Source organism: Eublepharis macularius, chromosome 1 (assembly GCF_028583425.1).
Source record: "Eublepharis macularius isolate TG4126 chromosome 1, MPM_Emac_v1.0, whole genome shotgun sequence".
Lineage (NCBI taxonomy): Eukaryota > Metazoa > Chordata > Lepidosauria > Squamata > Eublepharidae > Eublepharis > Eublepharis macularius.
This window is the reverse complement of record NC_072790.1, coordinates 32,667,226-32,680,381: the sequence shown is the minus strand read 5'-3', so window position 1 is coordinate 32,680,381 and position 13,156 is coordinate 32,667,226. Positions and strand designations below refer to the sequence as shown.

General features: G+C 44.1%; 1 protein-coding gene across 2 annotated transcripts in view; it reads right to left on the bottom strand.

The window, feature by feature from the left end:
• TRPM8 (transient receptor potential cation channel subfamily M member 8) overlaps positions 1-13,156 on the bottom strand; it is a 69,374-nt gene that overhangs the window by 29,678 nt on the left and 26,540 nt on the right. For both annotated transcript variants that reach the window (XM_054977617.1, XM_054977626.1), the window contains exons 13-17: positions 11,984-12,113; positions 10,451-10,596; positions 7,434-7,546; positions 3,881-4,097; positions 374-465 (exon numbers count right to left, since the gene is read on the bottom strand). In XM_054977617.1, the coding sequence (XP_054833592.1) occupies positions 374-465; positions 3,881-4,097; positions 7,434-7,546; positions 10,451-10,596; positions 11,984-12,113 (698 nt within the window). The remainder of the gene's footprint in view (positions 1-373; positions 466-3,880; positions 4,098-7,433; positions 7,547-10,450; positions 10,597-11,983; positions 12,114-13,156) is intronic.

Genomic DNA, 13,156 nt, shown 5'->3' with positions numbered 1-13,156 from the left:
TTATTGTAAAAATATGCTTATTTTTAAAGGGCTTATTCTTTAAAATAGTGGGGGGGGGGAATAAAAGCTGATCCTACCAAATCTGATTCTATAGATATTAACATTACAATTCTTAGCGGGACTTAGTGGACTTAGAAGGGCATAACTCTGTTTAGGATTGCACTGTAAAAGAGCTAATGTAAGAATGCCTTCCGAAAACGTTTTTCCCTTGAAATATTAAACTTTTCTGTCATACTGAAATATTAGAACTAGGTAACTCCTAAAACACCTGAAGTAAGTACTATTTTAGGACATGCAATATCATTCTTACATCATTATCATATCAAATTACTGTGAGCTTCACCACAGCAGCCCGAAGTCGGAAGAAACTTACCTGAACACAATCCCAGCTATGAAGTAAAAGATCCCAAGCGTATCCATAACATTCCACAAGTCTGAAAAGTACTTACTACCATTCATGTACCACTAATGAAAAAAAAGGAAAAAGTCATCATAAAAAGTAGATATTCAACAACATGTAGCCCATACAGCAAACAGCATATTGTTTAAAATTTATAATTAAAATTGCTGTTTGGGAAATCAAGAATCTAGAACCAAAAAGAAGAATTCACAGCATGCTGCCCTCTCCTATGCATGTTTTCTCAGAAGTAAAGCCCACTGTATTGTGTATAAACTTGCAGGCCATAATTATACTTGGATTTATGCTTCCCTTATCAGAAACTTACTTATTTCAGATGGATTTTTGCTTCTGGAAAATATGCCAAGCAATTTATACTAAGTGGTGCCTGCTTTAGTTTATTCTAGCTTCTGAGATTTCCTACCTACAAGATTTATAGATATATTAAAATAAATGGTTGAGTACATTCACCGCATCAAAACATCATATCTCCATTTGCATTATAGGTACCTTATTTCAGGTCATTACAGCTCTATTAGATCAACAGTGTTCCTTATGTTTGACAACACTATCCAAGAGCTACCTTAGACTATGAGTCTCTCTACACAAGACGCCTCGGCGTGTCGTCTTCAACTGTAGGGAGACACAATGTTAGCCGGGAAGCATAGTTTTAAAAGACAGAGCTAGTGGAGATGGCTCCTCAGAGGGTTTGTTAATTTCATCTTTGCCTCCCTGAAAACGTTGTCAGTTTCACTTCTCCAGTCTAAAACTGTGTGGAATTGCAACCAAAGGGCAGCGAGGAATGGAAATGGGCGGGAGCTGCCTTCCAGAGCCAGGCTTGGACCTGGAGAAGTTATAATGGGCTGAAGTTTCTCTTTTGGCATTTCAGAGCCCCTTCACACAGCTCCAGTGTATAGCCAAGCCTTTGCCCTGCCACCGGCTCTGTCTTTTTAAACTACCCTTCCCGGCTAACATTGCATCTCCTGACATGTGTTCTTCACATGTCAGATGTCTTGTGTAGAGAGACTCTTTGACCCCTGTTAAATTTCCATCCTCCTCATTTATCTAAAGTATTCTTATTTATCAGTTTTTTACATTGTATTTTCATGTGACTCGTATTTGTAAGCTCATTTTCTCATCAGGTGAGCTTCTTTTCCATGAATGTACCTCAAGAAACTTTATTATGACATGAGATATAAACTCTGGCTCAGCAAAGTTTAAAGTCTCCCTCCACTTTTAGGACGAAGAGCCATTTCTGCTAGATCAAAAAGAGTCCAGTAGCACCTTTAAGACTAACCAATTTTATTGTAGCATAAGCTTTCGAGAATCAAGTTCTCTTCGTCAGATGCATCTGATGAAGAGAACTTGATTCTCGAAAGCTTATGCTACAATAAAATTGGTTAGTCTTAAAGGTGCTACTGGACTCTTTTTGATTTTGCTACCACAGACTAACACGGCTAACTCCTCTGCATTTCTGCTAGAGGAAGGCTTCAGGCCTTGCTGAGTGGTGTGGTAGGATACAAGCCACTATTCATCCCACTTAAGCAAATGAATGAATGAATGAATGAATGAATGAATGAATGAATGAATGAATGAATGAGGCACACACTTTTTGTGAAAGTGATTGGAAGTTCTGTCATGCTACAAAATCACTCATGTAACCATGAGAGATTGGTCAAATATATATGTGTGTGTGTGTGTGTGTGTGTGTGTGTGTGTGTGTGTGTGTGTGTGTGTGTGTGTGTGTGTGTGTATCCTATCATAGATGTGACAGTGATCGGGGCTTATGACAAACCCACTCAAAGAATGTGCATCCACATACAAACTCTCATCGCATTAACATATGGCTGCAGTCAACCTAAATTAACCTAATACCAACATTATATATCACAAGTCAAAAATTAAAACGGATCTTAGATTGTGTGGCAATACTGCCTCTCCTCCCAAGCAAATATAACTGATTCTGAAATGAAGCAGTGACGTTTATTGGCAGATGGAGAAAATGATTTTCATCACAGTACTCTAGGGGTATCCCGTTTTCTAATATTTTCAGAATATTTAGAGTTAGGGTTGCTGTTCTCCTGGTGGGGGCAGGGGATCCTTCACTCCCACCCTCCACCCTCAGCCACCACTCACCTGGCCAGTGGAGGGGAAGACAGGAGAACAAACCTCCCAATCACACTGCTGGGGTGGTGTGACAATGTCACTCCTGGGTGTGACATAATCATGCCACCCCAGGAGCGCTCCCGGACTTTGCACGGGGCCAATTTGGGCCCCGAACAGGTCGAATCAGGCCCATTTGGGGCCCAAATCAGCCCAGGAGCAGAAAAGTGGTGAATACTGGGTCACCCCCTCCTGCCAAGAGGGTAACGGGACCTCACAACCCTATTCTGATTTCACTCTTTAATAGCTACTGCATATCAAGAGCCGGGTATCAGCAGGTGCCCCCTCGGCTGCTTCCATTAACAGTGATATACAAGTGGAAGAACTAATTCTTAAGCAAGGTATATAATGATCAAGATGAGAGTCCAGTAGCATTTTCAAAAACCAACAAGATTTCCGAGGTATTAGCTTCTGAGAATCAAAGCTCCCTTCTTCGGGTATAAGTAGGAATGGAGATCCCGGAGCCCTTACATCCCAGTTAGAAAGAAGGAGAGGTATTGCAAAGAAGGGAATCAGAAGATACAAAGGTACAATGCAAAATGAAATCAACTTGATCAGAACAGGAGAGAAATGCTTAGGGGTAAGAAATGCAGAAATAACATCCATAGTGAGATAAGAATCCTATGTTGTATGGGGTGCGGTCCATTGTTCTGAATTTGTGAATGAACAGATGAAGGGATCTTTAACTCTCCGAAGCTTATACTATGCAAATCTTGTTGGTCTTTAAAGCACAACTGGACTCGAATTCTACCTTTCTACTGCAGACCGACATGGCCACCCTCCTGAAACTATCTTCAAGAAATACAATATGGATCCACACATTTTTTAAAATTGTTAGCTGATTTGTTTCATCCACATTGCAAAGAAAAATTGTCTTAAAATAACAAAAGCTTTTTCACTTTTCACATAAAAGATTAGTTAATTGTCGTTTAATGCCTTTACCACGGGCAGATCATGCTAAGTTAACAAAGTTTATCCAATTAATCTTCCATGTCTTCCTTGTTTCTGTGTGCAGCTGGCTCTCAACCAGGAAACTGAAGCCAGTAACAAACCTTGCAAAACAGTGGGACACCACAGAAGCAATGGCATATTTCACTGCAGATACGGAAGTCGGCATATTTCACTGAAGATCCACACACAGATTTTGTGTGTGTATCCTACAATAAAGACATAATTCCAGACACTTTAGTGGGGACGGAATGAAAATCAAAACGGAAGGAGAAAACATTGGATCTGAACTCCACAGAATCTCCACCTCTTCCTGGTCCTGGAATAATCTCCCTGGAAATAAAACGGTTTTGATTTCTAAGCACTCCCTACTTGTCTCACTTCATCACAAAGCAGGATGAAGACCAGCACGTAAAGGACCAGTTCCAGCATCGTGGGCTCCTTCTGGAAATCCATGAGCAGGACGTAGGCGAAGAGCAGGAGGAAGGCGATGTAGAAGATGACATTCCAAGAGAAAACCACAAAGGGTGACGTGAAGAACGAGGCATAGTATAAGACCAGCTTTTTGCTCCTCTCTACTGGCTTTTTCCTAGGCAATCCAAGAAACAAAATTATTAGGATAATTTCATACTTCCTAAAACAAATGTTCTTGCATGGCAGTTTTACATTTTTTTAAAAAAATTATACTCTTATCCCGTTTTTCAAAGTCCATGTGAACCTGCTCAAAGGACTTCAAAAGGTTGGTGAGGCAGGACTTCATTTTGTAGAAGCCATGCTGATTTTTATCTCAGCAGGGGTTGTTCTTCTATATGCTTAACATTTCTATATTTAATAACCAGTTCTATTCATTCCCCTGGGATGGAAGTTAGACTAACTAGACTGTAATTCCCTACATCCTTTCTGGGCCCTTTTTAAAAAAATTGTTGTGACATTTGCCACTTTCCAGTTCTCTGGCATGGAGGCCAATTTTAGCAATAAGTTACATAAGTGTGTGTAGATCCAGAGTAGTTGGCCATGTTAGTCTGTAGTTGCAAAATAATAAAGCTCTTTTTCAAGCAGTGGTTCTCGAACATTTATGATACAATCAAGTTGGTTAGTCTTAAAGGTGCTACTGGACTCTTTACTATACGTATGTGTTAAGTGCCATTAAGTCGCCTCTGACCTATGGTGACCCTACGAATGAAATTTACATATATTGGTTAGTAAATCCACAATTCCATATTTAAGTTCCTTAAGAACTCTTGGCTGTATGCCATCTTGAATTAGTATTTTTAAGAGAAATTCTCTTAATTCCTCTTTACCCAATTTTTCTTTGAAATCTTCCTTTGAAATCGCCTGACCAGATTTCCTCATTTTAGAAATTTGGAGTCGAACCAATTCCATTTTGATCCAGCCCATCCATTACTTTTTAAAGGAAGTCTTTTTGCTTTGTATGGCTTCCTTAGCTTGGGTTATGCTTGAGGTATGCATTCCCTTTGGGCCTAGTTGTAGTTTCCAGGAGTCTCCTTGTTAACGTCCTTCTGACTAGTACCCTCATTTTTGCAATGTTCCCCCTTTTGAAATCAAAAGTGATTGATTTGGACCTTGAGGGCAACATTCCATTGTCATGAATGCTGAATTTAATGGTGTTATTAAAACATTCTCTCCTTTGGAAACCTCCCTTATTTCCCTCTCCATTTCAAGATCTGCTTCAAGATAACAAGATAGGTAGTGGTCGATGATGCATCCCTCCAGGCCCAACAGAAACCCACTTGGCATAGCAACAGTTGTTCTCCAAATCTTCCTTTACTTTCACCTTGCAAATACTCCTACTGGTTAAAGTGTTTCATGTGCTTCTCACATGGGATGAGTTACTTCACCCTTCTTCTCATTTCCAGCTCCAACCTATTGAGCTACTGCCTTTAAAGAATTCCTGTGCACTCACTCCAAGCATAGTGGACTGACCCCTTTCGCTGCTCTGGCTCCACCTGCATCTCTCCTTAAACCAGTTCCAACCTTGTGACCCTCTGAAGGTGCACCAGAGGGTTACCCAGATTCAGGGCTTTTTTTCTGGGGAAAGAGGTGGTGGAACTCAGTGGGTTGCCCTCGGAGAAAATGGTCACATGGCTGGTGGCCCCGCCCCCTGATCTCCAGACAGAGGGGAGTTTAGATTGCCCTCCGCGCTGCTCAGTGGCAATCTAAACTCCCTTCTGTCTGGAGATCAGGGGGCGGGGCCACCAGCCATGTGACCATTTTCAAGAGGTTCCGGAACTCCTTTCCACTGCATTCCTGCTGAAAAAAAGCCCTGCCCAGATTACTCGTGCATGGCTGGACTCGCCTGACCAGGCTGGGGAAGAGGTCTGATTTTTTTACACCGAGTTCAAGGTCCAGCTCCCTTAAGCCAGGCACAATCTCCTGTGCTTCCTTCGTGGGCTCTTGAGAGTTTTGGTCTTGGGCCATGGGCCCATCACCATCAGGCTGCTCTGCCACAAAGAGTGGAAATACACATTACGAAGTACCTGGGGGTGCTCAAGTGAACCTGATTTCACGTGTCCCCTCTCCAACTTTCCATGCACTCACTTGCACAGTCACACTTCAATTTACTCCATATGAGTACGTTCACGCATTCGATATCAGTTTCTCCTCAATTGTTAAAAGTTTTGCAGGCTGTTTACAACTGCCAAATTCCTATTTTCCCCTACCTCCCGCATCCATTCGTTGAAATGCAGATCTTGACACTTTCTCACACCTTAAAGAAATGCAAATTGGCAAGGCAGAGGAGCCTACAGTACTTGTTCTACATTGGCCCTCCCTGAGAGTTCTCACTGAGCAAAGCTACAAGTGACTTTCTTCATGTGGAGAACACTAGATTTTTCTCACAAGGTTACCTGGGAAGTGAAGTCCGAGTGGTCCTTCCGCTCTCTGTTAGAATTGCTGCCTTAAGAGCCACAAGAGGGCTTCATTTGGGGGCGGGCAGCTGCTACTTTCTCCCAGGTGTCCTGCAGGCTGCCTGCTCCTGGGGAGCTGCTCTGGAAGTGGCAGCATCGGTGAAGCTTCAGCCGCAGCGATAGCAGAAGAATCTGCAGCAGATCCTTCCACTGTTGCTGTGGCTGAAGCTTTACTGACGCGGCTGCTTTCTCCAGAGTAGCTCCCTGGGAGCAGGCACCCCCACAAGATGCCCTGGGAGAAAGTAGCAGCTGCCTGCCCCCAAACGAAGCCCTCTTGTAGCTCTTCAGGCAGCGATTCTAACAGAGAGGGGAAGGACCACTCGGACTTCACTTCGCAGGTAACCTTGCGAGAAAAATCTAGTGTTCTCCACGTGAAGAAAGTCACTTGTAGTCACACTCACTGTGAAGCTGAATTGGAGCTCTGCCCTCCCGACTTGATGGTGGCATTCGTGCTCACTTGCAAATGCAATCACACAAAGGGAGCTCCCACGAAAGCGGCATTCATGTGTGCCGAGCAAGAGACAGTCTGCATGTGAATTGAGGACCGTACATAAAATCCTGCACTTGAGCATCCCCAGCTAATTCACAACATGTATTTCCACTAAAACGGTCATAGTAGACCTGGAATGTAGTACAGGAACACTGTCGTTTCATTATGAAAGAAATACATTGTTTAAAGCAAGTGTCAAAAAAGTGGGTGGGACAATGACGGAGACTCGTCCTCCACAATGTGATGCTCTCCGATAGGTGACCGTGTCCATGGCGCAACCCGAAGAACTGTAACTGTAATTGCCCTCCCTCAGCAAGAGGCATTCACATGTACCAAACTACAGCAGGTTCTTTAAACCCTTGGAATGGTTCATGGGGAAACAAACCTAGAGGAAGGAGGCTGCCTGCAAACACACACGCCCAGCATTTACAAAAGGGTAAAAGCAGCACAGAAATGATTTTTCTTTTTTTAAAAAGAAAAAACATTCTGCTAATTGAGAATAATTTACCTGAAGGAGATGAAGCCACAGCCTATTAAAGGGAAAAGGAAAAGGCACAAGATGATCTTCCAGTTTTTAGTGTCTCTGGAGATCTCTCCGTACCACTGTTTCGAAAGAAAATTCTGAAAGAAACAAAAAGATTCAATGTGGTCAGCAAATCTGATCCAGACATGCCCTCCTCTTATGAGCGGAAGAATAATGGTTAGTATTCAGAGGAAGATTTCTGAAGGCGTAGAGCACCTTTCTGTAGCCTTCAAGCTACTTTGGCTCTGCCAAGACAAGAGGCCTCCTGGACACTTTGTCTAAGCTGCTCTGAACCCGCAACGGAAAAGCACAGGATAGCACCAACCTCAGGATTCCTTTGCTGCTTAACAGTATATGTGTTAATCAACTGCACATATTTCTAAAGAGAAAAAAAGCATATTTTCTTTGTTATGGGTTGACCTGAACACGTGACATTGGAGGCAGTATCACAGAAGAGGCATTTCCTCCTATGTCTGAGGGCCAAGCTACAAGTGACGAATGACACTTGAACGGCAAGTGAACAGACTCACGTGTATTCCTCCCTGTTCGCTTGCTCTCCGCTTGCGCTCCACTTGATCACTACGTCTGTTCGCTTGCTGTTCAAGTGTCATTCGTCACTTGTAGCTTGGCCCTGAGATGGAAGGAAGGAGGGTCTTTTATACAATGGCACCTGCCTCCCACAATTTTTGTGCTGAATTGATTTTGTTAAAAATGCAGAACAAAACCAACCTAACCACCCACACCCCGAACTTTTTCTTGAAGCCAGTTTTGAGTCAATTTTTTCCCTCCTACGTAATGATTCTTTCAGTTTTGTTTGTCCCACTCACTCCCAACCATTTCCAACACACTTTTTGATTACCGGACGTTCACCATCATCACCAAACCACCCTTTCTCCTTCCTCCCTCCCTTCCTAGTTTTGTTTTCTATCATTTTAATCATGATTTTAATTGTAACATTGTAACAATACATGCAGCAGATTTTCTGAATTCCCAACTTTCATTTTTTAAAAAAGTAATTCTCTAGTGTCCCATTGTAGAGACATGCCTTTTCTCTTATATCTCTGCAAGGGAAAGGGCTTATTTTTTTTAAAAAAAAATGAAAGCTGAAATTCAGAGAATCTGCTGCATATATTGTTAAAATGGTAGGCTGCTGTAACACTATGAGAATGACCACTTTTTTAAAAAACTGCAAAAGTCCTGGGGGTGGGGGGGTCCCACTTCTGGTGCCAGAAAAAGCAGAGTGGTTTGTAAAGCATGTAGCTGCTGTTGCTCTGGGCTCTGTCCCAACAGAGGTTGGTTTGCCCCACTAGTGCCTGCCTCGACCTCCTGGCTCTGGGCCAATCCAGGCAGGACTCTCCAGTTTGGACTGCGAGGGGCTTAGGCATGGGTGACAGAACAACTCCCCTTTCAGGCTTCCCCATACAGACTTCCCCATGTGTTCATTTTTGACGGTTTTTAAAAAAAAATCAGCACTTCTATCAATATAACATTATAAACATGCACAAAAAAAAAAACTTAACCGGGGGATGGATTGCTGTGATGTCATCAGTGATGCCATTGATGATGACAGCACCTTCCCTTGAAAATCCTGATTATTTAAGTCACATGCAGAAGAGAATAAACTGACTCCACGACTGTAAAAATGCAAGAGGAGGGCAGACATGCAGAAGAACCGTCCCCAAACTGATTTCAGTGTTTGGGGATCGACTATTAAGAAAATTAATCAGGAATAAGCCGAATGTGCGGAAAAGCCCGCTGACTGCCTGATTAATTGAGCACATCTTTTTAATTGATCAAAAGGTTTTTAAGCAGCTAAACATTGCGTCTCAAAATGCAGGGCAGGGAGGTACTACAGGCCGGCCTCCCCAAAGGACCTACTGTAAAGACCACAGCTAGTCACGGAACTTGGAGTGTGCTGTATCTAGTGAGTCACGGCACTCTTCTTGGGACTTCTGACTGAGAACCTCGAGGGAGCTTTCCACTCTTCCTGGTAGCACAGAGCTCTGCTTACTCCTGACGCTCTTTGAATTCTTTTCAAAATTGCTGCTTGAACCAGGAAGACACAGCTAGCATGATGCCAGGAAGGACCCATTCTCTGCCATTGCAACTGGCAAGTAATGGTAATAGAATCATAGGACTAGACTGGACCTCCAGAATCATCTCCAGAATCATCTAGTCCAACCCCCTGCACAATGGAGGGGATTCACAACTACCTCCCCCCACACACCCTCAGAGCGGGACCACAAGTGACACCTGACACAGGTTGGACACTAGTCAGCTTCCCTCAAGTGTTGATGGGCAATGTAGGCATCCTGGTCTTGCAGCTTGGCTCTCTGACTGCTGTCCAACGGACTTTTCAACTGTCACTTGTCCAACATTCCGCCAAGCTGCCTACATTCCCCATCAAAACTTGAGGGAAGCTGGCAAGTGTCCAACCTGTGTCAGGAGTCACTTGTGGTCCCGCTCTCAGTGACCCCTGCTCCATGCCCAGAAGATGGCAAAACACTGTCAGGATCCCTAGCCTAGTGCCCTGGGGGAAATTGCTTCCTGACCCCAAAGTGGGGGATCAGCATTACCCTGGGCATGTAAGGGGCCACGAGACAGGACCTTAAAGGGAGAAAAGTCACTTTCTGTAGGACGGTTGGGAGAGGCGGCAGCATCAGGGAGCTCTTGAGCTGTTTCCCCGTCAGCTGTTCCCCTTGCCGAATTTCTCCCCTGTGCAGATTTTGTGCCCTGCTACTTCTGTGCTCCCGATCATTCCTCCCAGATACTGCTTTTCACATTTAAGGGGCCTTCCAGGCTACCATTATTTATGTTTAGTTTGGGCTTTACTCTCTAGAGCATTCTTGACAGCATGACGCGTATCGCATCAAGTTTGCAATCCATGTTCACTTCTTAAATCAGTATCTTAAGAAGCCACAGGTAGAGGGTGTATATTGATCCTACGTCACTGAATAAAACGTACCCATCTTGGCGACCCACCTTTCCTTCTGAGGTTTTACCTGGACTCCTGGCTGAGCGATGAACTGCTGGTCTTTGGCTTCCACAGCAAGTTCCAGGCAATTGCTGCCACCCCACGCCTCACAAGAATATATCAACAGTTGTTCGGCCAGATCTTCATCACTGCTGTAGCATTCTGTGAACAACTCTTAAAATGACAAAAATCCATACAGAGTAAATCCTCCAATCTCTTATCCTTTAACTCTACCAAGAAAGAATCTGTTTTCATTATTTGCATAGCTATTACAACTATCGGGCTGTGTCTGAGGACCCCAGCTTGTGCCAGATACAACATGACCGTTTTCTCAGTTCCAGCATTTGCAGTTCTGGATTAATATCAGGACAGCGCTGGGTATAGTAAAGGGGCTTCAAACTTTCCCAAGAAGAAGATATGGCTGGTCCCACTAATATACGGAAGCGCACACATAAGCATGCACACAACACACATGCTTAACTTGACCTGGGGGTGGCATGAAAGGGTCCCTTGCAGTTTTAAGGTACCCCCCAGGTTGGTGGATAGTCCAGGTGAACCTGATCTTGTCAGATCTCAGAAGCTAAGCAGGGTCAGCCTTGGTCAGTAATCGGATGGGAGACTTCCAGCGAAGACCAGGGTTGCAGAGGCAGGCAATGGCAAACCACCTTTGTTAGTCTCTTGCCATGAAAGCCCCACCAGGGGTCGCCATAAATCAGCTATGACTTGAGGGCACTATCCACCACCTCCAGGTTGGTGGCAGCACTGCCAAAGAGCGCCTGGGCCGAAACGGTGTTGAACTTTGCCCAACAAGACCACCATGGGGTCCAGGTTCTCCCTTTCCCACCTCCTTGCCCTTTCCCCTCTCCATCCTTCCCCGTCACAACAGTATTGTCTTAGCTTGTTGATTCTGACAAAATAGCTCCAGGCTATTCATTCCCAGTGAGCTACATTCAAGAGTGCCACTCTAGGGCGAGATGTTGAAGCCAATGGTCAGTGCATAAGACGAGCCACCCTCCGCGGTCATTTCTCCTGTGTTCCCTGTGCACTGCGGCTGAAAGCCCTGCCATCCATCCAGCTGCTGGCTGACCATATTTGGCATGCAATGAGAATGTACAGGTTCCAAAGATATAGGCTGATGGGATTACATCACTCAAAATGTGTAATGACTTCCACTACTTGTACCTCTTATCAATGTTCAGTTTAGCGAGTCAAACGCAGCAGCCAAGTCAACAAAAGCTAGGTTGGAATCGCCTATTTCTTTAACTGTTTAAAACTAATGTTACCACAAGATTTAAACGTTTTGATGAACTATTGTACCTTCGGGTTCTGTAAACCTATAAAGGCCAATGGCCAAATATAATAAAATTCTGGTTCCGACTCACCACTTGTCATTTCAGCATTAACCTTGAAATCATCTAGCGTCCTTATGTCTGCGTGTTTCACACTGGTACTGAATTCAAAACTAAAATTTTAAATTAAACCTCAATCGGTCCCGTTCTCCCCTTGTGTGTGTTTGCATTTCATCTACCCTGGGCTTTGAACCTCTTTTATTGGAACTTACCCACGGCTCTGGTCTCATACTCATTTGCCAGCTCCTCTGATTCCCCCGCGGCATTGATATCGTTCTTTACCTTAGCCAGGCTTTTCAGGAGCTTGCTTGCCCCCAGTGCGGCTAAAGTGCAGCCTCTAGTCTGCAAAGATACAGAATTGCCAGGTTACAAACAGCATTACTGGCAAGTCACTGTCACTCTGATATTGTTTTCCAGTAAAATCTATTCATGTCCCCAAACACCAATGCAACTGCATAATTTAAAAGAACTCCGTTCTCTGGAGCCTTGTCTGAGAAATCATACGGGAGCATCATTTCTACTTTCTTTCACAATGCTTGGAATTTTAAAGGCGTGCCAAACATCTGGCTGCAATGGCTGGAAACTGTCTTAGGGCTGGGGGACTGGCATTATTCATCACTTCCCGTTCACTTTGTAAGAAAGAAGAGCTGGCAATGAAGCCACTCTTCAACATTTCTTAAGGACCACTATGAAGGAGACTCTACAAATCCCTTAGGCAGTTTGCTTTGTTGCTGAGCTGGCTTTAGAAAGTTTCCCTAAACTTTCATTTAAAATGTCTAGGCCAAGTTTTGCTCCATCCTAGCTTTAGAAGTGAATTGGATAAAGGTTTAGGGACTATGGTCTGTACCAGTAGTTCCCTACCTTTTTGTTATCATGATCCACAAGTCGAAGTCTACTTGGCATGGTGACCCATCCAAGGCCAACCCAAGGCTTTTCAGATCTTGGTGACCATCTCCTCTTCTCCAAACGGAACATTCCCAGGTCCCTCAGTCTTTCCTCCTAGAATTTGGTCTCCAGGCCCCTGATCATCCAGGTTGCTCTCCTCTGCACCCGTTCCAGTTTGTCCACATCCTTTTCAAAGTGAGGCCATGAGAACTGCACACAATACCCCAGGTGGAGCCCGATCAGCAGCATTTGAACAGCTCCTGACAACTCTCCAGCCTTTCCCCCCTCCTTCCAGCGACAATCAAAAATATATTGTCGAAGGCTTTCACGGCTGGAGAATATTCGTTGTTGTAGATTTTCCGGGTTGTATGGCCGTGGTCTTGGCATTGTAGTTCTTTGTGGTTCAACCACAAAGTTACTAGTCCCCACCCCTGCCCATTATTATCACAAAATAAGGTGGAAGGCGAGAAGTTGAGAAGTTGATAAGAAGGACAAGGAGC